General features: G+C 53.5%; 2 protein-coding genes across 8 annotated transcripts in view; one reads left to right on the forward strand and one right to left on the reverse strand.

Moving 5' to 3' along the window:
* The window catches only part of LOC116953213 (roquin-1-like), a 73,939-nt gene extending 60,271 nt beyond the window's left edge, over positions 1–13,668 (forward strand). For all 7 annotated transcript variants that reach the window (XM_076074804.1, XM_076074805.1, XM_076074808.1 and 4 more), the window contains exons 19-23: positions 528–636; positions 1,305–1,424; positions 2,402–2,509; positions 2,898–3,037; positions 3,970–13,668. In XM_076074804.1, the coding sequence (XP_075930919.1) occupies positions 528–636; positions 1,305–1,424; positions 2,402–2,509; positions 2,898–3,037; positions 3,970–4,240 (748 nt within the window). In that variant the 3' untranslated portion in view covers positions 4,241–13,668. The remainder of the gene's footprint in view (positions 1–527; positions 637–1,304; positions 1,425–2,401; positions 2,510–2,897; positions 3,038–3,969) is intronic.
* A 3,926-nt stretch (positions 13,669–17,594) lies between these two features.
* LOC116953197 (sulfhydryl oxidase 2-like) overlaps positions 17,595–23,179 on the reverse strand; it is a 34,628-nt gene continuing 29,043 nt past the window's right edge. The window contains exons 11-13 of the mRNA XM_076074810.1: positions 22,874–23,018; positions 20,865–21,050; positions 17,595–20,306 (exon numbers count right to left, since the gene is read on the reverse strand). Of these exons, the coding sequence (XP_075930925.1) occupies positions 19,636–20,306; positions 20,865–21,050; positions 22,874–23,018 (1,002 nt within the window). The 3' untranslated portion in view covers positions 17,595–19,635. The remainder of the gene's footprint in view (positions 20,307–20,864; positions 21,051–22,873; positions 23,019–23,179) is intronic.

Below are 23,179 nucleotides of genomic sequence, written 5' to 3' on the forward strand. Positions count from 1 at the left end.
ACAGCCCCGTTGGTAGACTCCTGACTCAGTTAAACTAAAACCACAAAATCGTTTTATTTTACCAGGTAAGCACCCACTGAGCTGGTAACAAATGATAGCTCAGCGAAGTGGCTTAGCGCGTGGGAAATTCTAGCAGAGATGTTAACTATCTCGCCTGGTTTACAAGGAGGTCGAGGGTTCAATCCTGATCCTGACTTCTATATATTTGGAGTTTGCATGTTCTCCCCATGATCGTGTAGATTTTTCTCTTGGTCACTCTAGATTTTTCCCTCCACGTTTCGAATCATGCGTTTTAGAGTATTTGGCTGCTATAAATTTCCACGCGATAATAAGCAACTTCGTTGAGCTATCATTTGTGGCCAGATCTCTTCTGAAAAATAGCCATATCGCTCAAGTGCGCCTTACCTGGCACGCTAAGCATAGTTTCTAAGTTTTAGGTTTTAGTTTCCCTCGCCATGCGACTGAACGGCCGTGATGATAACGTGATTGTGCTTGTGTCCGCGTTGGTGTGTGTGTGCCTGCGACAGGGAGCGGGCGATGGCACCTTGCTCGGAGCGAGACCACATGCGGCTGGAGATGGAGCTGCAGGCGGTGAACCACCAGATCAGCCAGCAGAGCCAGATACACGGCATGCAGGTGGGCGAGTGCCACAAGCCCTAACCATAACCACACCAGATAACCAGGACCTTTGCCTTGATCCTTAACCTAACCGTAACAGTAACCACACCAAATAACCGGCCGCTAGCCTTAACCCTTACCATAATTATACTCACTCTCTTGACCCCACTGCTAGCCGTAACCATAACCACACGAGATGTAGAATTTCCAGCGTCTGTTTCATTTCCTGTAAACCGGAGATGCACACCACCCAAAAGCCCGTCTCTAACTTGGAGTCTTGAACTCTGGGTCTTGAACTCTGGGTCTTGAACTCTGGGTCTTGAACGCTGGGTCTGGAACTCTGGGTCTGGAACTCTGGCTCTGGAACTCTGGGTCTGGAACTCTGGCTCTGGAACTCTGGCTCTGGAACTCTGGCTCTGGAACTCTGGCTCTGGAACTCTGGCTCTGGAACTCTGGCTCTGGAACTCTGGCTCTGGAACTCTGGGTCTTGAACTTCTGGGCTAGAACTTCTGGGCTAGAACTTCTGGGCTAGAACTTCTGGTCTTGAACTTGTGGTCTTGAACTTGAAGCCTTGAGCCCCAGGTCTTGAACTTGGAGGCTTGAAATTTTTTGAAGCCTTATGCTTCTGGTCTGGAACTCGAGAGTGTGGTGGAGCTGACGGTGATGCGCCTCGTTGTGCCCCGCAGGCGGCCAGCAACACGGCCCTGCTGCAGAGAGAGGCGCAGGCGCTGGCGCTGCAGCCGTCGGCGGGGCCGCGTCGCAGCCCGGAGGGAGCCGGCGGCGGGCGAGTCGGCGCCCGGGCGACGGTGAGAGTCCCAGTCGTCCCGCCGCGACGAACCGCACCGCAACAAAATTGCGGGGGGGAGCGGTAGCACAGCGGTTAGCGCTCTCTTGCGCTACGGGCACGGCGACCCGAGTTCGATTCCCACTTACGGACGACACCAGTGAACCGGTCCTGGGCCTCCCCTAGGTCGACCCGGCCTCAAATGAGTCCCTGGTGTGGGGTTTAAATACATCGCCACTGTGGAGACAAAGGCGGTCGGGCGTGGTGTTGGCAACCCACCACCTCACGTGCCGTACGGGCCTTCATAGGCGCTACTCGCTAACAGCATTTGCCCCAATTCTGTTCAGGCTGTACGGAAATCTTTAGCTTCCAGCCCCTGCTCAAGTCCAGGCTTAAGAACGTACTTCTCTCCCCCTCTCACTGCCTCTGTCTGTAATATAAATACGCCCACTGTTCCTGAACAGCATCTTGAAAGTGCGTTTGCGTTTAGACGCTGCGTAAAGCCACATTACATTGACTTGCATGGAGACCCATAGACTCGCACAGAGACCCACAGCTTCACCCATATACCCAGATAGTAGACCCATACTCACAGAGACCCATATACTCAGATAAGGGGACCCATAGACTGACAGAGACCCATTTACTCAGATAGGTGACCCATAGACTTGGACAGAGACCTATGACTGACTTTATATACTGAATGTTGAGACGCAGTCACATTTAGATGTCACACAAGCCATGCCTTTTTTAATGACTTTGTGTCTTACACTAAACAAGTGAGTGGTCAGTTGTGTAAATGATGTTAAGCATTCATTTTGCTTAGTTTGCGACGTAAGTTCACGGGAACTTGCCGAAATTTGACACAACTGGCCACACGGCTCCTTTTTGTCCGGTCGGTGCGTTCCCTCCTCCTCCCGATCGCCACTTCACACCGCCCCCTACCCCCCGCGTGATAATGATCTTTGCCCGGCGGGTGTCTCTGTTTGTGGGGAGCAGACCGACCCACTGCAGGCGGACGGGGGGGTGACGGTATCCGCTCCGGCGACGGACGGTGGGGCTGGTGCCGACGAGCAGGTGGCTGACGGGGAGGGGCCGGACGATCTGGTGAGTGTGGGCTTGTGCGGGCTTGTGCGCATATGTGGGGAGCGGTGGTGTAGCGTTTTGCACGCTGCGCTACGAACCTGGCGACCCGACTTCGATTCCCGCTCATAGCCATCAACACCGGTGACGATTATCTCAACCATTCCTGGGCCTTCCGTAGGTTAACGCGGCCTTAAAATGAGTAAGTGTGTGTACATCATCAGTTAGGAGACAAAGGTGTCTGGGTATGATGCTAGCCCCCCCCCACACCTCGTCCACCATGCCAGCCTTTTAATAGATACATGTTAACAGTGACATGGGGGAATCTGTTTCTCCTTTTTGTGTATCTGTACATTTACACGTGTGTGTTTGTGTGTACGCGCGTGCGTGCCTCCCTCCCTCCCTTTACCAGGACTTTGAGCACTGCCTGGGGCTGGAGCTAACCCAGGATGAGTTGGACTGCCCTGGGGATGCCGGCCAGGCGAGCTGCCAGGCCTCGCCAGGTCCAAGCAGTGACGAATCCCGCTCTGCACCGCAAATATACACGGCCTGGTACGTCTCTCCCATACCCACGCCCCAATATATTCACCCCAACACTCACCACTCACCCATTATACTCACCACTCACCTCCGACAGTATCACAGTTCGTGGCTACGCACGGTGTGAAAGAAGTTCCACATGCATACATGCGTACACATTCTGATCGTGCCTATTAATTTAATGTCTTAAGATAAAATATTAATTTGGAACATTCACGGTGCGTCAGTGTCATGGTTTGCGCACTGCGCCAAGAACCTGACGACCCCAAGTTCGATTCCCTTTCACGAACCAACATCGGTGTCGAACAACCGAACCGGTCCTAGGCCTCCAGGAGGTCGAGTACCCGGTACGGTGTGTAAACATCAGCACCGGGGAGACTGGTTGGCCACCTACCCCCGTCGTGTGCCGTCCCGGCCTTCAGAGGTGCTCGCTAACGGCACTTGCCCCAGCAGTCTGTTTAAGGTTATACGGGCGATCTTTGTGTTTTTGAGAGCGAGTGCACGTGTGAGTTTGCCTCTGGAGTGTGAATATTCTCCCCCTGTTCTGCTTAGAGGGATTCCTCCCCGAGCTAAAACACACACACCAACAATAGATCCCACATCGCAACTGCCCACGACTGAGAAAACTACACGGGGCGTTGCTGCTGCAGAGTCTCAGCGAGAGTTTTACCTGGGTAGACGAGCCAAATGATAATAATGATTTTGATTTAAAGCTTTCGTGACTGCAGTAATTCATATTCTTAGCTCTTTCGGTAAAGTCACGTTGAAGGTCACCTGATGATGACCGTTTGCGTTATGGTCGTGAGAATTTGTATTGTTTTATATATATTTTATTATTGTATTGTTTCCCTTCAACGTGACTTTACCGAAAGAGCTAAGAATATGATAATAACGATGTTCAATAATAACAGCTAAATCGCGATTGTTTTCATCTTTGTACACAGCGACGTGATGGCGGGGGTCGCCGGCTCTCCCCCCAGCGTTTGTGTCGTCTCCGCGGCGGCAATGGCCGCTGCGGCCGCTTCCGCTTCGACGGGATCGGCGGGAGCGTCGCCATCGGTGGCGGCCTGCCACGGCGGTCGTGATGACGCCGCCGCCTCGGCACTGGCAACGAAGACCGCCGTGCTCGCCATCTCCTCCTCCTCCTCCTCCTCGGCGCAGCCTCAACCGCAGCTGAACGGCGTCGCCGATGCCGGCTCGCTGGCTTCCGTGTGACGCCGCGCCATGCCTCGTCACGCCACGTCAGCGGCCGGCGGTAGCTTGCCGCCGATAACTAAATGAGACGACGGGCGCTTGCTTTTTTCAGCAGGCGCCAGGGCGGCGTACGCCGGTAGGGGGAGCTCGGGCTAGGGTCCGGCACCTCTCGTGCCGATCGACGGGGGGGTGGGGGGGGGGTGGATGGCGTGGGGGCTTGGTGGCTTGGAGCGGTTGGGTTTGCGGCGGCGCCGTTGGCAACATTGGGACGATTTAAAACGGGTGACGATGATCGACGGGATGATCTACGCGTAGTTTTCAAACAAAATAAATGAAAGTCTGGTGCTGTCGTCGGGGGAGTGGGGGGGGGGGCAGGAAGGGGCGGCTGCTCTCCCACTGGTCTCCCGGCCCGCTCGAATCCCGTTGGGTTGTTCGTTTTCTCACAGCCCATTTAGTTCTTTTTTTGGGATTTAGTTCAATTCTGTCGGTCACCGTTTTGTCTTCACGGCGCGGCTTGCCTGGAACGCGCCGTTTGTTCTTCGACGGGGGGGAAAAAGAGAGAGAAAAAGAGTCTAATTGTCTAAGTGTTCGAACCGTTGGGACGCGTGGCGATGGACGATCGACTCGATTAGCGAGTCGGTGCATTTGATTGCATGCCTTCCCCGCCCCCCCCCGCCACTTCCTGAGACGTCCCATCGTCCAATGCAGCCCCTTCGCTGTTAATGTTACGACCACCACCACCACCAGCCGTGCACGTGTTGCAACTCTCACACCACCTTCTGTCTCTCCCCCTACAAGATGTCATCAATAGCCAGCAAGGCAGTGGCTCGTTAGCGGTTAGCTAGTGCAACACAAACGAAGCTAACTTCGCGTGCCTTGATTGGTCGGGAGGAAAACAAACGGACAACAAACAAAAAAAGGGAACCGGAAAAGAAGGTTCTGCGAAGCGACTTTCGATTTGGTGGGTGCTTATCGCGTAGCCGATCGGTCGCTGAGAGCAAAGGGGGGGGGGTGCTCTTCGCCCTCCCGTCCCCCCCAGTTTGAGACGTGTAATGTGACGCCGTACGTCAATGAGCCAGCTGACAACCAGAGGCGACGATCGTGGTCGGCGAGTCGGTCCGGGATTGCCGCCGATTTGTCCGACGTCATAAACGCGGCGTCCGCACTGTCGCGAGCGGTTAACGAGGAGTCTGCCCGAGGCCCGCTCCCGTTTTTTTATTTTATTTTTTACACCGCCACCACCGCCCGCCGCCTTCGTTGCCAGCCAGACTTCGTGAGCGAGGCCTCCTCGACTTATCGCAGCCCTTTGGCGATGATTGATTCGAGGGCGTTGCCACTTTGACTTTCTCTTCCCTCCGCTCGCCGGGAGGCCGGGCGCCGACGTGACGGCACTTTTATCGGTTAGCCAGAGGACAAAATGTTTGCTCACCTTTGAGTAAATGTGCAGGAAGAGGTGTTTTTGCCCACTGCTGGTTCCTGGGGGATGGGTAGCATGGGGCCTAGGAGAGAGGGCGAGGAGGGGAAGATGACGGGTGGGGTGGATTAGGCAAGGTGGTTGTCGCAGCTGTTGCTGTGCCCGATGTTAAAACGCGCCAAAATTACAACCAACGGGGTGGGTGGGCGGGGGGGTGTGGGATACGTGAGCTATTATTATCGGTTTTTAATTGTTTCCCTGCTCGCGCCTGGTGAGGAACGCCCGCACGGCGAAGGCGCCCACGCGCACAGCGGTTGGGCAGGAGAGGTGGGCGACGTTGGGTGATGCGCCGAGTGCTTTACTGGAGAGCGTTTTAATTTTTGTTATTCCTGCACCAGGAAGAAAACCCGTTTCCTCTTCACGTTACCGTTCCGTTTTTCTTGAGCATTCACTTCCGCCCAATTCTTCCACCGCGGCTCTCGAGCTAACGGGCGGGCCCAAATGACCAGCTCGGTTTTTTTTTTAATTTTCTTTTTTTTCGAAAGCCCTGGCTTCTGTGAAGCGGGGCAAAATGCAGTGTCCGAACCGAGCGTTTGTACCGACACAGCTCGCTCGGCGTTTCTCTCGACGACGCACAGAAAACGCGCCGAGAGAGGCCCAAAACCGGCACCAGCGGCAGCATCAGCGGCAGCATCAGCGGCAGCATCAAAACAGACCCGTCTAACCGCACCGTCAGATTTGAAAGGGGAACGAACGGGAGGAGTAACAAAACGGGTGGCCGTGTAGCTGGGTGGGTGGGTCGAGAACGCGTCGCCGCGGTGCGGTTTTCCCCGTCGTGGTATCGTCACTGCCGGTTGCTGTGCGGTACGAGCCACCGTTTTCTGGAGGTCACTCCCGACAACGGTGAGGGCCGACTCGTCCTCTGCCCGTGTTTTGTGAGAGCGCGGGGAATCGTGGCGGCGACGCCCCAGATTTTGACGCGGGCAGAGTTTTGAGGGGGGGGGGAGGGGGGGGCGGTGGGGGAGGGGTGCGATCCGCCGCCAGTGTCTTCCAATCCACTTATCCGCGTGCGTGCGTGCGTGGGTGGTTGACTGAATTTCTCGGCTGAAAAACCTGAAGCGGGACCTCGCCTCCTACCTGACCCTGGCACCTTGGGCACTCCACCGGCTCGGAGCAGAGATGTTTTACGCGTCAGCCGCCACTGGAGCGGTGGCCCATCTTTCGCGGTATCATTTTGCTTGCGTGGCCAACGGGGTAGAGACTCTCTTTTTTTTTTGTAAACGATTAATCTGCCGCGCTATCTGCGCGTGCGTTTTTTTGCGGCTGCGCTGCATGTAGCTCACCGGGTTTTTATTTTTTTCTCGGCAACACGTGCCGTTTGGCGTGAGACGCGTCCTAGAGGAAAGCTCCCAGCGCGCCTGGGTGAGGTATGGGGACAAATCGCGCCAGACCGCCACGCGTCACAAGCCCGGAAGCTTATCGGACAAATTTTTTTAGTTTAATCGCCCGTAGGAGAGATCGATTCCGCTAAAGAATGGCCGCACCTCTCAGGTGGTGCCACCAACTTCTGCCGTGGCCCATGGGCTTAATTGTCGCCGCCGCCGTTGTGTTTTGTTATATTTTTATACGATTCGGAGCGAGGGTTGTGTCTACAGGATGAGAATGGAAAGGCGGGTGTGTGTGTGCCTCTCGGCATGCGGGGGCGAGAGGAGGAGGCGGGGGTGAAAACGGAGAAGCGGTGCGTCGAGAGCGCTCCGAGCGGCCGCGTTAGATGTCCGTCGGCGCGCCGGAAATTTAACCGAGCGTCTGCCACCCCCACCCCCCGGCGGCGGCGGCGGCGGCAGTGGCGGCTACGCGGCGGCCGTGACCTCCACGACGGGATGGCCGTGACGTCGGTGAGAGGCGAGAGAAGGAACCCCCCCCCCCCCCGCGTGGGACGCGAGCGAGAGAGCGAGAGGGGGAGCGAGAGAGAGAATCGCGCGCAGGAACCCGGGAGCGAGGTCGTAATTTAATTGACGCTTATTTTTGTATCAGAAAGTAGCCAGTGTTTTTTGCGCCAGCGTCCCTCTCTCACGCCCCCCCCCCTCGCTGTCCCCGCGCCCCGACCTGTCAGTGACTATCATCAGGTGGGGGACGGGGGGAGGGGGGAAATTGAAATACGTGGTGACTGAACTGCACAGTACAGTAAATGTACAGTTTGTAATTTTATTTTATTTTTATTTTTTAACCTACGATGTGCTTTTTGTTTATCTGCCTGTCGTTGAAAATGTAAAATTTTTATTTTATTTTTTATTTTCCTGAAAAAGTCCTTCATGGTAGTGCATTTAATCTTTTTGTTTAAAAAAGGGAGATAGGAGATAAATCTCTTCATATTTAAACATCTTACAGATGTGTGAAATCCGAGCTATTGTGCTGTATTACAAACGAATGGACTTGAGTTGACACCCCCCCCCCCACACCTCTGCCCCCCCCGGGAATGGTCCGCCCCAGAGGAGGTGGGGGGGTCAGGGTTACGCAGACCCCTTTGCATTTGTTCTTATGGGCGTCTTGGATCGTACCACTTAGGAAGTAGGGGTGATTGCCCCGCGTGTGCGTTTATTTTCAGGAAAATAAAATATTGTGCTGTTATAGGTTATGCTACATCTGTTTGGGGGAAAGTGGGGGGGGGGGGGATCGGGCAAGAATGGGGAATTGCTTAATAATAATATTAATAATTATATGTTTGTTTGAAAAGACGAGCTTAGGAAAGTGATGGACATATTTCTAGGTCTGTATTAGACATTGCTGGTGATTTAAGTTTATTTTAATTCTCGGTATTGCTATTATTGGCATTCGTTCAATTGTGTTTGTTTTTTTAAAGTGTGAGATGGGAATGCATCTTTTTTTTTGGGCTTTAAAGGCCCTCTGCCATCGGTGTACGATGGGTAACGTGTTTGGCGAGGTGCGTGCGTTTGGGAGCAATTACAATGAGCGGTGGATTCCCTTTACGAAGAAACTAAAGTGCCCCTCCCGCCACCGTGGGGTCAAGGGGACCGTCTCTCGCTGAACCGTGAAGGTCGTGCGCCCCGAATCCGCTTGGTCGAGGTCTCGAGTCTGCTCCACGCGTTCACCCAATACTGGAAAAGGTCACGTGCCGCCACTCCGAATCCGCTTGGTAGAGCGAGGTCTCTAGGCCGCTCCACGTTGCCACCCAAGACCGGGCGTTGATTTGCGTTCGTCCCCGCAAAAGCCAAATCACGAAAACAAACCGAACGCTTAATGTAGCTTCGTCACATCAATGATAATTGGTAGGAAATAACCCCAGTTTGGCAGGTCTGCACAATCGTATTTTTTTTAAATATATATCTCGTCCCATGTGATTTTATTTTTTTGTGTTTACCTGCCCGGTCGTTGGAACGTAATTTATTTTTATTTTAATCTTTAGCGTAACAAACGGCCGACGTTCACGTGGTTTTATCTATTTAATATATATTTATCTTTGTTTGACAAAAAAAAATCCATCCGATTAAGATAATCGGATTGAATGGACAGATTATCCACTGCCATGGCTGCCTGCTTCGTTTTAAACCAATACATGTTAGGGATATTACTTAGACAATGAAAATATTCCGTGAAATCCAGCACGCCCGGCTTGATCGAATTGTGAAAATGCGTCACAGACTGCGACCGAGCCAGTCCGGGCCCCACCCCTTGGTCGTGTCCCAGACCCATCCTCACCATTGACGAGACGGACAACTTACAAGGGCGCACTCTTCTCGTGCCTGACACCGCAAACCGCAAGCCGCCTTACCTGGGGGACACTGCCCCGCTAGTTGCCGGAGGAGTGCGCCCAAATTTTATCGGATATCCGGAGCTAAGGGGGGTTGAGTTAACTCCGTTTAGATGGGTGGCCACCGTCACGTGGGGGGGGGGGCGGGGGCAGGGGGGGGGGGCTTAGCCAGGTGTCGGAGCGGTGTAAGGCTGCGGACCGTGGCCAGGAGACGATGCCAGGAGTGTCGCTCCACCACCCCCTCGTCCACAGCAGCCGCGCGATGTTTGGGTTTTCTCCCGGATTGCTCGGATTTCCTTCCCACACGCGAAGGCAAATTCTCAAGAACGATCTCAATGTGGCAGGGCACCTGATTAAAGAGACTCGGGGGCGGGGGGGGGTTGAGCTTGGCTTTCCGTAGGCAAATAATTGGAATTGGCACGTCCAGCCGAGTGGAGTCCAGACGACCCGACTCGCCTCTTAGGAGACGTCCTTGAACACACGGTAGTAGGTCAATCTTAAATGGCCCAGCAATAGTTCACCACTTTCTTCACCCAAACATCTCAAAATGTACAAAGTGTCCTCCTGCAAATCGAGCCGTAGAGGCTCCCCATGGGTGGTCACCTAATCGTCATTTTTTATTTTTACAATTTTACGTATCACTTAGGAAACGTATATCCCGTGGTAGGAGTCGTAGTAATAAATATAGCCTCAAACTTCTTCACGGTGCATTATGAATTTTACGGGCGAAATCCGCTTCACGAATTTTTATTTTTTTTAATTTCGGGCAGCAGCTTAAGCTGTTCAATTTCCCGTCGGCCCGGTTGGACGACAAAGCCTCGATGGACAGCGAGAGACGGGGGGGGGCAGAGAGAGATAATTTTTAGGGTTTGTTGTTGCTTTATTTAATTTCTCCCGAACGCACACGGCTCTGAGCACCACTCCGCTTCTTCTCACAGTCGCGACCTTACCGATTCTGCGAATGGAATGAAAAACTATAAATAAGGGTAAACCTTTTTTTCTCTCTGATGCAGCAGTTGTATGCTCTAGCATTAAACGAGACTCCTCGGAACATGTATACGTGACTGGAGTAACCGCTGTCTTTATTTTAGACGCCTTCGTGTATGTATGTATACAGTACGATTTTTTAAATGAAATTTTTTTTTGGTTTTCGATTATTTTTGGTTCCACCCCTCACCCCACCTCTTCTGACATCGGAAGATTTTGCATTTCAACTCCACACTTTCCAATAACCGAGACGGGAAACTAATTCCTGAACCGCCTCTTTTCTTTCCACCCCCCTCCTTAAATCACAACCTGTGACCTCCGCATAGATGAGATGTGCTCGCTATTGAATGGGCGACACGCGCGCACACACACACACATATATGTAATGTCAGTATTTTAAATGGTATGCACACGTTTTGAATGAATCTTTCGTCGGAAGACCCGGTCTGGAGTAACCCCATGATGGTGGATGTGGAGTTGAAATGTGACTTTTAAGGCATGGTTTTAAGGCTCCCCCCCCCCTTGTGGTTACGCCTTCACGTCTGAAAACCGCACAGCAGAGGTGTCTGCTGTGCGGCGGTTTCGAGTGAAATGCCATCGGTTTTGCACCTCCCAGTCCTCGCGATCCTCACTCCGAGTCCGCCTCTCCACGTTTTCCGGCTTCCATTCGATCGGAGGTCAATTGGGGGCAGCGACGACTGGGGGCGGGGGGCGTCGCTTGTGACCAAACCCCACCCAGAATGCGCTCGCTGTCACGTGACTTCTGGAGCTCGGCAGGCGTGAGGCCCCCGCACGCTGCTTGGGATGTGTGACCGCAGCAGATGTCGTTGGTGCAGCAAAGTAAAAACAAATTGCGTTGTTGCACCGTATTTCGATGCTCACCCTCGTCCATACGACTAACCCCCGGAGGGGTGGGGGGCTCCGCCTACCCGCACTCACCAGCATGTGGTGAAATTACCCCCCCCCTCCCCCATGGCACGAGGGAGGGGTGCCTAGCATCCAGCAGTGGATTCAACGACGATGAGACGGAGGCACCCGAACTGCCGCGTGTTTGTGTTTTTTTTCGGGGCGGTGAACTTGGAGAGGCGGCCAAGGGGCCGGCTTGTTTAATTGTTTCGTTTTAAGTCGGCCGCGGGTCGCGTTAACGGGGCCCGCCTTGCAAGCTTCAGCCCGTCGGCCAGTCGTCGTGAGATTTCCGTGTCAATGGGTTGAGTTGCAACTTGGGGTCGCGGCCACGGCGCACACCCAAGGCCCGCCGATGTTTTGTATCGGCCGTTTTGCAACAGCAGTACAAAGCGCCAGGCCTCCCTTTTTGTACATTTATTACGTCCCGACGATAAATATTTCAGAATACAAAACTCGGTAATTAAAGTTTGAAATTAACACAAGTTTACACCCCTCCCCCCCCCCCAGTTAAATAATGAGCGGCTTTGCGAAACGTTTTCCGGAGTAAATGACGGCTTGGAAGTTATATGACATCATGCGCGTTGCAGATTTGTGAGATCGCAATCATTGGAATAACTTAACGGCAGTGTTTTAATTCGAGCGAAGTGCATTTGGAGAAGGACTTTGAAGCGTTTTCGGTTATTCGTACAGGACAGTAACAGCAAAGCACAATAACTACACAATGTGCAAAAGTTATGGATACATTTTTTTTATATATATCGCAGTCAAAGTCGTTTCATCAAAATGTGTATCGTCGAAATAAAAAAAATGACATTACGGGGAAACAACCCCTAGTTTTGCCAACCCATTGCCATGGATCATCGCGGACATTAGTCGTGGGTAGGAAGATGCCGTTTAAGGTGGGGGACCGTCTCTGCGAGGAAGATCTTCACTCGAGCTTGGAGCGTGGCCAAAACCACCACCCCTCGTGTGACCGCTGAACTGGATGAGGGGGTTCGTGTCATCGTTAAGGATCCCCGCTCCCGCTAACCCCCCCTCCCTCTCCAGGGTTTGTAAGTCCGTAACGATTTGATGGCGATTCTGGCTTTCGCACCCCACGGTGACAATTAACCGAGCCGGGGCACGGCAAATACGAATGGTAAACACGTGGTATTCCTCGGCGCACGATCACACACTCGCGGCTCGTCGCTGCGAGTGTGGGATCGCACACAACAAAAAAAACCACCAAATGAATGCCCCCAACGCTTCTCGTTCTGTCAGATCTCGCACGCCGAGCAGGGTTTGAGTTCTTGCTTGCCCCGGGTGGGTCGTAGGCACGCGGGGCTTGAGGTGCAGCCAGCCCTGACGATGGCAGTGTTTGAAGTGTCGCCCTCTCCTACGTGCAGATGGGGGGGGGGGGTTCCCTCCGGGTTTTTCTCTCGCACAATAAGCCAATGATTTCACGAATCGAATTGACAGAACGTCCCAATGTAGCCGGGGACCTCCCGAGAGTACCCGATACGACGTTTTCTACCCACCGCACAACCGAGCCAGAGCCGTGCCGCCGAACATCTCCCACGGCGGGACGAGTCGAGTTGCACGTAGACGCAACGTGACCAAATTGATGATGACCTGGCCCTGCTTGGCTCTCGAGTCGGACTCTGATGCCCCGTGAGGTCTAGCATATAACGGTTTAAACTAAACTTTTTATTTTACCAGGTATAAGGCCCACACGGAGTTCTGCAGCTCTTTTTCAAATGTGACCTGGCTGCCACAAACGATAGCTCAACGGAAGTGGCTCATCGCGTGGAAATTTAGAGCAGCCAAATGCTCTAAACGCGTGACGTTGATTCTAAATGTGGAGGGGAAAACCGGAGGACCCGGAGAAAAATCCACGCGACCACGGGGAAAGTGAGACACCGCAAACTCCAAATATACAGCAGGCGTCAGGGTCGGGATGAAACACACGACCTCCTGTATGTATACCAGGCGAGGTAGTTAACTTCTGGCTCTGCTTGACAACCCGCCGGGAGTAAAACCCACCCGGTATGGCGAAGGATTCGCACGGGTTCTGCTCGGATGTGCAAGTGGGGGGAAAAAATGTGGTGCGAGGCTTTCTTGTGCAAAACAAACAACAATAGCTATTAATCGTTACTTGCGGGCTTGACCTCTTGCTTGGCCTTTAGAATCTGACGCCGAGGTTGAAGGAGAGAGGTGGTGGGTGGGTGACGTTGATGGGTGACCGTGGGCGGGTTGACGTGTGGTCGACGCACAAGGGGGGGGGGGAGGGGTAAGGGGTGGTGAGCGACGTCTGCACCGGGCAGGCAACCGGGACCCAAGGAGATCGACCAGTTTTGGTTGGAGTTGGATAAAAAAAAAACTGACTGAACTCAACAGCTTTGGTGTCTCTCATTCGTTTGGTCGGTTTCTCATTTAGCGTCGAGCGATTCCCGCGGCGGAGGCGGGGAGGGTACACGCGTTGTGTTTGCAATAGGGCCCCCCTCCCGTGGAAATGTTTTTGTGCTCCCGAGTCACCGGTCGACTGGGGTAGGTGGAAAGCGACGGAGCCGAACCCACGGTCGCTCTCAACGCGCGGTGTCTTCTGGATGTGGTGTGCCCGGGGTAGTTAGACGATTAACACAGATTGCCGACCCGGACAGACCCGGCTGAAATTAAGGCCCGATCGCACACTATGCCCAGACTCGGGAGATCGGTATAGAGACCCCCGCCCCCCGTAGACTTACGCGGGGCTTAATGTCTCGCTTTGTGCACGTGTTGAACTTCTTTCGCACCGTACGTGGCCAACCGTGCTAATCGGAGGTGTGCTGAATGTTTCGGGTCGCTGGTGGACGATAGGTGGCACGTGACTATGGTGGTATTCCCGATGTCGAAATGTTTTTCTGGTGGCCAACCTTCGGTCCCAGTAAATATTTACACCGTGATTATATAAAGCTGACTGCTTTACATTAACAAAAATCGTACGCTCGGACCTAATTTGCCTTAACGCACAGAATGCGGAATTATCGGGGAAACGAGGCGCGACTATCCAAGGTATTTTTTTGTGTGTGCAGTGTATGTGGTGGCGAGAAGTTAACTACCTCGCCTGGTATGCAGGAGGTCATGGGTTCGATCCAGACCCCGACGCCTGCTGCTGCTGTATATTTGGAGTTTGCGTGTCTCTCTCCCATTGGATTGTAATCTGGGTTCTCAAATTTTTCCCTCCACATTTCTAAACATTCGTTCAGAGTATTTGGCTGCAAAGCCTTCGCACGCGATAATCCATCTTCGTTGAGCCGTCACTTTGTGGCCGGGTTCGCTTTTGAAAAAAAAAGAGCTACATCGCCCGGCGGGCCCTTACCTGCTAAAATAAAAGTTTCATAGAAAAATTGCTTCAAGGAAGATCGAATCGAGGGATCTAACCGCGCCTCTCACAGAGACGTTTTGCAACATGTTTCCTTGAACACCCGTTCGGCTTACCACCCAAGCTTCGACGGGGTTGAAGTTGCATCGTTGAAGGTTGGGCGAGCGCGGAGGCGGGGTGGGGGGGGTCTAGAAGGGGTTAGGCAACTTCACAACGAGGTGGCTACTGGCGCCGGCGGTGGCAGTGAGAGACGTTGAGATCCTGGTGGGCCGGTGCAAGGGGAACGTTTCCCACGATTTGCTGCGCTTCCCTATAGGGTTGCAGAGAATGTGAATGGATAGAGGGGGGGGGAGCTGATGTTTCAGTTGCATTTATTAGGTGTCGGTGTGCACGAGCACGGGAAGCGAAGTCGTTGAAGTCGACTCGAGGGGGTTCCCAATACGAAACGAGGGGACAAACTTTTTATTTCGACATTTGCGCGCCCTCCCCCCCTTTTAATTTATTACAGGTTCACACAGACGGCTTTTTGAAAGTACATCGGAAGGACAAACAACGAGAGGTCATGGCGTGAACATTTAAAATATGCTTATGACAAAAAATGGCATGAAATGTGCATTCCGTAGCAACTTCTGAAAGCTTTCACGAGTTTTGTACAAGGGAGACGACTCGGAATCTTCTGGGCAGCCACCCCATTTACTCGGGGCCTGCATTTTGAGGTCAAGATGTTAAAACGGTTTCGGGGTCAATTAAAACTTAGCAAGTTTACAAGACCTTGGAAATGTTTTTTATAAATCAAAACACACTTTTTGATCGTCTAAAATCTACAAAATTAGCAACGTTAAGTCTTAACCCCCTTACGCGCCGAAATGATATTCCGTGACCATACGTGCAGGTTAGTAGTCTTAAGGACGTAAAACTGAAATCTGCAGGTTAATTTTTTCAGTGTCACTTTTATATTACACCCCCCCCCCCCCCCCGTTCAACGTTTCGCTTCATCTCGACTTCTAAAATCCAACGAAGGCAGTGATTTGTTGAAATCGCTGGTGGTGGCTACGGCAGTGCCTGCAACCTACCACTTGGGTTGGTGGATGTCGATGTTGTGAACCGCGTGTCCCCGTGGAGGTCGAGGAGGTGTCACAACCCTGGCTCACCTGGAGGTGGTACATAAAGTTGGAGTCTCATCTGTGTATGGGAGTCTAACTTGCTCTACCACCTCCTGGCTCACCAGGAGGAGGTCGACCCAAGTTAGACTCCCATCGGTATATTGGGAGACAGCTGTTGCCCTCCCCACGTGTTCTCTCCTGCTGCTGCTCCGGTCTCCTTCCTCTCACGTGTACAAACACGCCTTTAATTGGCTGAAAACATCTTAATATGTAGAGGACCGTACAGCTCGTGGTCATTACGAGCCCCAAGCTCACCGTCCGGCTGCTTCCTTCCCCTTGTTTGTCTGTTCTTGGGTCGTCGTCGTCGTCGTCCCCCTGCCCGGCACCTCTGAGTCTCTTCAAAATGCGAGTGAAATATCGTGCAGCAGCGGCTTACAAATTAACAAAGATGAGTATCCAGTGACCAATTAAAACACGAAATAATTGATAGCCCACTTCATTACTCGCACTACCACCTCAGGCACACATTCTTTTGATGTCAAAAGGTTGACCCCGAGGGGGGGGGTCATAGGTCAAATACCAAATAATGGTAATGGTGATCAAACAATACCCTGCTGCAGTTTATACACACCATGGATGGATGGTGTACTGTGACTGACAGGATTTTAACCTCTCACGCAGGTGTACTGTGGTATGAGTTGAGGTTTCTTTTCAAAAGTAAAACAAGCTTAACACATTACTGCGGAGGGAGCTGGTAGGAACGTTGGGTTGCTCGGTCAATGGCCAGGGTCAACGGCGGCACCACGTGGTGTATTCCGCAAATATGCCCGACTGTAAGGGCGGGCACAAGCCGGCGTGAGTAGGTTAAACGTTGAGTTTTTTAAGGGCACCACGGGGTGACCAGCCCCTCCCCACCCAGCCCCACCCCTCCCACCCCCCACCCAGCCCCACCCTCCCCACCCATACACAATTAATCCCCTGCCTCCTGTGAATTAATCCCGGTTGGGCTTCCAGTCCACTACGTTTCCTACCAGTAAAAGTGACATAGTATTGGTTAATTCCCCAAATGCCTTACAAAGCAACGAGCGGTAAAGTGGCAGCTGGTTGCTCGAGGATGGGAAGACCTTAGGGGCCTATACAGGGACTCGTCTACTTACGAACGAGTTAGGCTCCAGAGGTTTTGTTCACATGTCCAAATTTACGCCCGTCGATTCCAAACGCGTTGTTACGGCGTGTACCGTAAACAAGGGGCATGGCTTTAAAAGTTGTATATCCTCCTGTAGATGCCACTGGTGTCTTCACCTTCTGCAGGTGTATACGCCAGCACCGCCATCTATTGTGCGGTGGTCGAAGCTATGACTCTCGGTTCGAACAGCTGCAACTGGACATACGGACATGTATGTTCATATCCATGAAAGTTCGTAAATCGAATAATTCCTAAGTAGAGGCATCCCTGTATTGTTAGTCGTGGCTCAGCTCGGGCTCGGCTCTGCCTCGAGTGAGCCACGGCTCACAGCCCTCGTCGAACTTGAGCCAGCTCTGAGCCATGGCCGAAAAAACTTTGAGCAGCAATGGAGTGGCTCAAGCCTGAGCCGAGCCGCACTAAGGTAGGCCGAGGCAGAGCCAAGCCATCACCAAGTGAGAATACAGCCCTGAAGGACAACCTTTACAGTCTCAGGTGCGTGGATGTTGAACTTCTTTCGCACCGTACGTAGCCATCCACGATAATCGCAGTTGCGGGACAACGTGCAGAAGGTGAAATTAATGACAAACGGGGAGAGAGAAAAAATCCAGTGTAGAAAACCGTCGCCGACGGAGCCACTGCCCAGCAGCGACGGTGTATCCCAGTTTCTAGATTCGTTGGCACCCGAGACTGGAACGCGCTGGAGCGGAACCTTTTGCCGCTGCTGCTGAGGCCCCCTTTCGTAACTGTTGGGTCGTTTGGTGGAGTGCAAAATAGAGCCTTTTCAATCCTTTCCGGCGAATGGTCAAATCTGTCGCGCATCTCCAGCCCCCTTGCGTAGCGTCTCCCTTTCCGCAATGCAATCGCTGGCATTAAAAGCTCCAGTTCTTACAGCACGGGGGAGCCACCTGCAGAGTTGGTAAACTCCCAAGCCTTACCTGGGTAAAAATAAAAGTAGCTTATTTTTTTCTCTTTCAAAAGCTCGGGGGCTCACACTTTGACGAAATGGCCAAAAACACGATTTCCCCCATTGTTGGGAAACGGCGGCATCGTGACATTCCTGCCAATAGAAATCGCCACTCAAAGTCGGATTCGCCAAATTTGCCTTCAATGCGTCGACGTCATCAGGTTTATACGGATTAAAAAGACGCTGTCGAGATTAAACAGGTGTTGTCAGTGGTATGGCAATCTTATCTTTTGGAGCACGTGCTCCAGCGATTTAAACTTTGCATGGCCACTGAACCGTAAAAAAAAAAAACAATCGTGGCATCGTTTTCCCTTTTCACCTTGGGCCGTGCCACTTTTGACAGCTGCTCGTTCTAATTTCTCCATACAATGACGTGCGTACGCACGGACGCACACACACTTTTTAAAAAAAGAATCAGTAGGATCGGAGGCGGCCAAGGCGGCTCGGATGTCGTCAACGCGCCGAGCCACCACCGCTGAGATCGCCGGGTTTTACAATCCCGGTTTCAGCCACTGCCCTGTGATAAAAATCAGAATCTCAAGTAAAGCGAGCCCGGCGGTCCTCGGCGACTGCACACTCGAACAAACAAAAAAAGACAAATCGCACGAAGTTTGACTGGGATAATTTCCAGCTCGGAGGATTAAAAATAATTTGACCGTCATTCGGCCATCTCATAGCAGATCGTGTGGGAATGTTGCAACCCCCCCCCCCCCCGCCGCCCCGCCCACACTTCCTGCGAAGAGGATTAAAGTAGCGGATTAAGATTATTTTTCAGGATTCTCTTAAAGAATCGCACGACGATTCTCCATCTCGGGGCGTAGCAACGATGGCGCAAGTGGTATACATTTGGGGGAGGGAGGCGAGGGAGGGACCTCAAATTCGCAGGATTCTACCAACTTTCAACTATAGGAAAAGATCGACTAGCCGACACTAAAGGCCTTCCCTCAAAGGGGGGGGGGGGTAAAAATAAAAGGATCGGCAAGCACACAACCACCCATGTGCCACACGCGCGCGGCTATTGGAGAGTGTGCCCTCGGTTAATTTCTCTCCCGGCGTCGGGAACGACAAGGACAGTAGAATTGTTGCAAGGTCAACAGCGACGGATTAAAAACCTGGAAACTGATAGTTTTTTTGTTTGTTTCCGGAGGATGAACAAATCCAAAACGTCGTCGCCTTTAAAAAATACGCTCCCACCCCACCCACCTACCCCCAAAAAGTCTGCTACGTTTTGACCAGTGCAGAAAAAGTATGCTGTAGTGGTACACTATACACACATCCCGTTTCTATGCTCCCCCCCCCTCCCCCGCCCGCCTTCGCCGAAAACCAGCGCTGAACAACTCCGCGCGGCGCCAGCAAGGCCCTCATCTGGCAGCGTTTTGGCAAAAAAAGTTGGCTGTGCCCACGTATTTGTACGTGCGAGTTTGGACTTCTCCGCGGGGACCCCCGGTAGTGCACCGCTTTGTACGCCGATTCAACGAGTGCCGACCCACTCGTCGGTTTTTAGGCAAGTTTTGGTTTGCCGCAGTGGTTTAAAAGTCTTACTTTTTTTTGCGTACGTAACTTTAAAAAAATACTTTGATTTCCTCCCTCAGTTATTTTATACACGTAAACACGATGCGAAGGTGAGAGGGCAATGGGGGGGGGGGGGGGTGGGCGGGGGTCGTGGTTGGCGTTGGGAACGTTTCGGGTTCGGCGGCGGCGGTGGTTTTGGCGCCGCCGCCACCGCCGGCTCCGGTCAGCGGGCCCCTCAGACCCGCGGGCCGCCCCCCCCACACTTGCCCCTGCGGCCCTTCATCCGCCTGTGCACGAACACGTACATGCCGAGGAGGCACGAGGCCGACATGCAGTACAGCAGCATGCACAGGCTGATGTCGACCCGCGAGAAGCCCAGCCCGATCATCGCCGCCCACCGCTGCCGGCGAGTCTGCATTCTGCCCTCGCCCTCCACGGCCACCGCCGCCAGCCCCGCCTCGGCCCGCAAGCCCAGGTCCCTCGCGTGAAGCCTGGGGGGTTTCGCCTGGGTGTGCCGCCCAACAGCGTCGATCCGGTCGTCGGCTTCCTCCTCCGATGGCACCACTTCGCCCTGCCCGGCGACCTCCTCCTCCTCCTCCTTCACGTCGTCGTCACGGATCGGCGAAGCTTGATTGTGGCGATGGCTGACGCCGTCCGCCTCGACCTGCTGCTGCCATTCTTGGTCGTCTCGGTGCGACTGCTGCGGTCGCGGCGGCGACGACGACAGCGGCGATCGCTGGTAGAGGGGGGAGATGTTGTTGCGGCCGTAGTGCTTGGCGAGGTGCCTCAGCACGGCCGAATTGTCCCACGCGTGCTCCCCCCCGTCCTGGGTGCTGTGGCAGTCGGGGCAGAGCGACGGCGGAGGCCACTGCACCTTGGGGAAGCGCGGGTCCTCGCTCTTGGCGCCTGCAAGGCACGTCACGCGCCACGTCGAGTTGCCCGTGGCCAGTACGGGGGACTTCACAACACGTGTCGTTATCCCACTGGGTGGTTTTTTTTTTTAAACTAATTTCAGGCCGAATGACATCGGGGACAAAAAATGGCATGGACAAGGGAGGCACTGTAAATTTCATCACGCGATACACATCGGAACGTAGAGTGGACATTGAGATAACCTAGGGCATCTCATAAGGAGGGAGAAAAAAAAATCACGTTGCGAAGGAAGTTGAAGGAAACAACAGCACCAGGGCGGAGGGCGGAGACCGAGGCAGGCCTAGAAAGTGGTGGTTTGAAGTGGTGAGCCAGGATATGAAGGGGAACGTGGAGTGGACGAGGAGATGATGGCACCAGCTCAGCGATGAGCGCAGTAAGCAGACGAGGAAGGCAAGAACGACAACTTCACTTGGGGTAAAAACAAAAACTGTTCCAGGATGCCAAGCAAGGAAGAAAATAAGATGATCGCGAGAGCTTTAGGCGTCTCGACGTGAACGCAATCCCGTCACGCCGGCAAGCGGACGTCGGCACCTGCCAGCCGGCGGTTGGCCTGGTTGTGCCGAGCCCACAGCCAGACAACGGCTTCGTCCCAGCTCTTGACGGAGCGCGCCACACCGCGCGCCATCAGCTCGAAGTGCACGGCGCACTCCCGGCAGCCGAAGAACTCGCGCACGTACGCTCGCATGGCGCTCAGCACCGTCACGGGGCCCCACGGCTCTGTGGCAACGCACGCGCGGAAACACGCACACATGCAACGAAGACAAAGATGCACCGTATATAGCCTGAACGGACCGTTGGGGCAAGTGCCGTTACGGCGAGTAGCGCCTGTGAAGGCCGGCATGGCACACGATGGGGTGGGGTGGCCAACACCGCGCCCGGCCGCCTTTGTCTCCCCGGTGGCGATGTTTACGCATCGCACCAAGTACTCGTATGAGGCCGAGTCGACCTAGGGGAAGCTCAGGACCGGTTCAGATAATCGTCTCCGGTGTTGGTCGTGAGCAACACACACACACGTCCGAATCGCGGCCCAGAAGCCGACAGCGTTGGCGAGCGACAGCTAGACAAACTCCCATTCACTTCACTCACACAGGAGGAAGTAAAATCTTATTTTGCTGGATGAAGGCCTCTCTCAAGGGCCGTACTATCCAATACGGCCATGGAGTAGGCACCGTGCCTAGGGCCTACGAAAATAATTTGACCATATTTTTTTGTACGATACAAACTGTAACCAAGATATCTTGAATAATTTTTTTATAGCAAGGTTAGGCACAGTATATACAGTCATGTCAATCGTTTGTTTTTTTCATTGCAAAATTATCACGTAAACATCTCCAAGTGGTGTTTTTTCCCGCACAACCTCATTCTCATTAGCGTGCAGTGCAAGGGAAGACAAGGTGGCTTTGTTGTCCTATGGTTGGTCGATCTGTCCAGCGGTCGGACGAAGTACCGCGTGAAGTAAGCGGAGTGAGAGCGGCGGTAGCCCGTGACATGGGGCAGCAGCGGTCCCAACTCTGGAGAGTTACCACTGAAGGCCTACGAGACGCAAGTGCCTAGGGCCTACAAGAACCTTAATCCGGCTCTGCCACTCTCCATGCCCTATTGGTCAAGGGGGACTGCTCAGCCAGACTCCATCCGCACCGATTCGTGCCGGGTTGATGAAAATATTAAGCGGGGAGGGGCTCGGATGTCATTTTGCCACCGATATTTACCGCGGGCACTGGAATCGAACTCGGGTTTGGCCGGATTCGGAAGCGCTGTGGGGGTGAACCGCATTGGCCTGCACCGTACGCCGAGTTAAAACAGATTAAGTGGTGGCGGTGGCTATGCATGTCTATAATCCAGCACTGGAGACGAGGAGAGTTGGTGGATCGCCGCACAAATGTTGCCAAACTCCATTCCCCGTGGGCTTCTCAGGAGAAGGCAGTACAGCAAAAATGTTTCGTCTGCATGGGATAGAGCGTTTCTCTCTCGCACCCATCGGGTTTTCTCTGGTTTCCTTGCACGAGGAAAAAAAAACGAATTGATTTGACCGTTAACGACTTTTATGTCAGAATGAGGAGCGCAGAGCTTGGGCAATTTGTTCGTAGTACCGGCTCAACGTCACGTGGCTGCTGTCTCACGCCTCTCGAGTTGCTCGCTCTCTCTCCGCGAGAGGCACAACACTGTGCTGAGGCGCAGCAGCGGCGAGATGTCAACTCCCTCGCCCGGTAGGCAGGAGGTCGTGGATTCGATCCCAACCCTGACGCTGCCTGCTGTATGTTTGGAGTTTGCGGTGTCTCTCTCTCCCCGTGGTCGTGTAGATTTTTATCCGGGTCCTCCGGTTTTACCCTCCACATTTAGAATCAACGTCATGTGCTTAAAAGTATATGCCTGCTATAAATTTCCACGCGATGATGATAAGCCACTTCGTTGAGTTATCGTTTGTGGCCAGGTGGCTTCTGAAAAAGAACTACGTAGCCTCGATTGGGCCTTACCTATAAAAATACAAATATGTATATTTTTTTATCAGCTGATACTGTTATTATTATTGTTGTTGTTACCTGGCAGCTGGTCTTGGAGCCTAGCGGCCTCCACCGTGAGCACGTGGAAGAGGGTCCACATTGAGCAGGGGTAGCCACGCAGGTGGGGGTGGCTGCCCTGGCAGGCCACCCACTGCACCCCCTCGGGCAGCCACACTCCGGGGATCTGGTGGAAAATCGTGCAGAGAAGGGGGGGAGGGGGTGGGAGAGCAGGAAGGGATGGAGAGGGGGGGATGGAGAGGGGGGGAGGGAGAGGGGGGGAGGGAGCAGAGAGGGGGGAAGGGAGCAGGGGGGGCAGAGAGGGGGGGGGAGCGGGGGGGGGAGCGG

This window comes from Petromyzon marinus, chromosome 50, assembly GCF_048934315.1.
Source record: "Petromyzon marinus isolate PM22_M1 ecotype Great Lakes invasive population chromosome 50, UKy_Petmar_22M1.pri1.0, whole genome shotgun sequence".
NCBI lineage: Eukaryota > Metazoa > Chordata > Hyperoartia > Petromyzontiformes > Petromyzontidae > Petromyzon > Petromyzon marinus.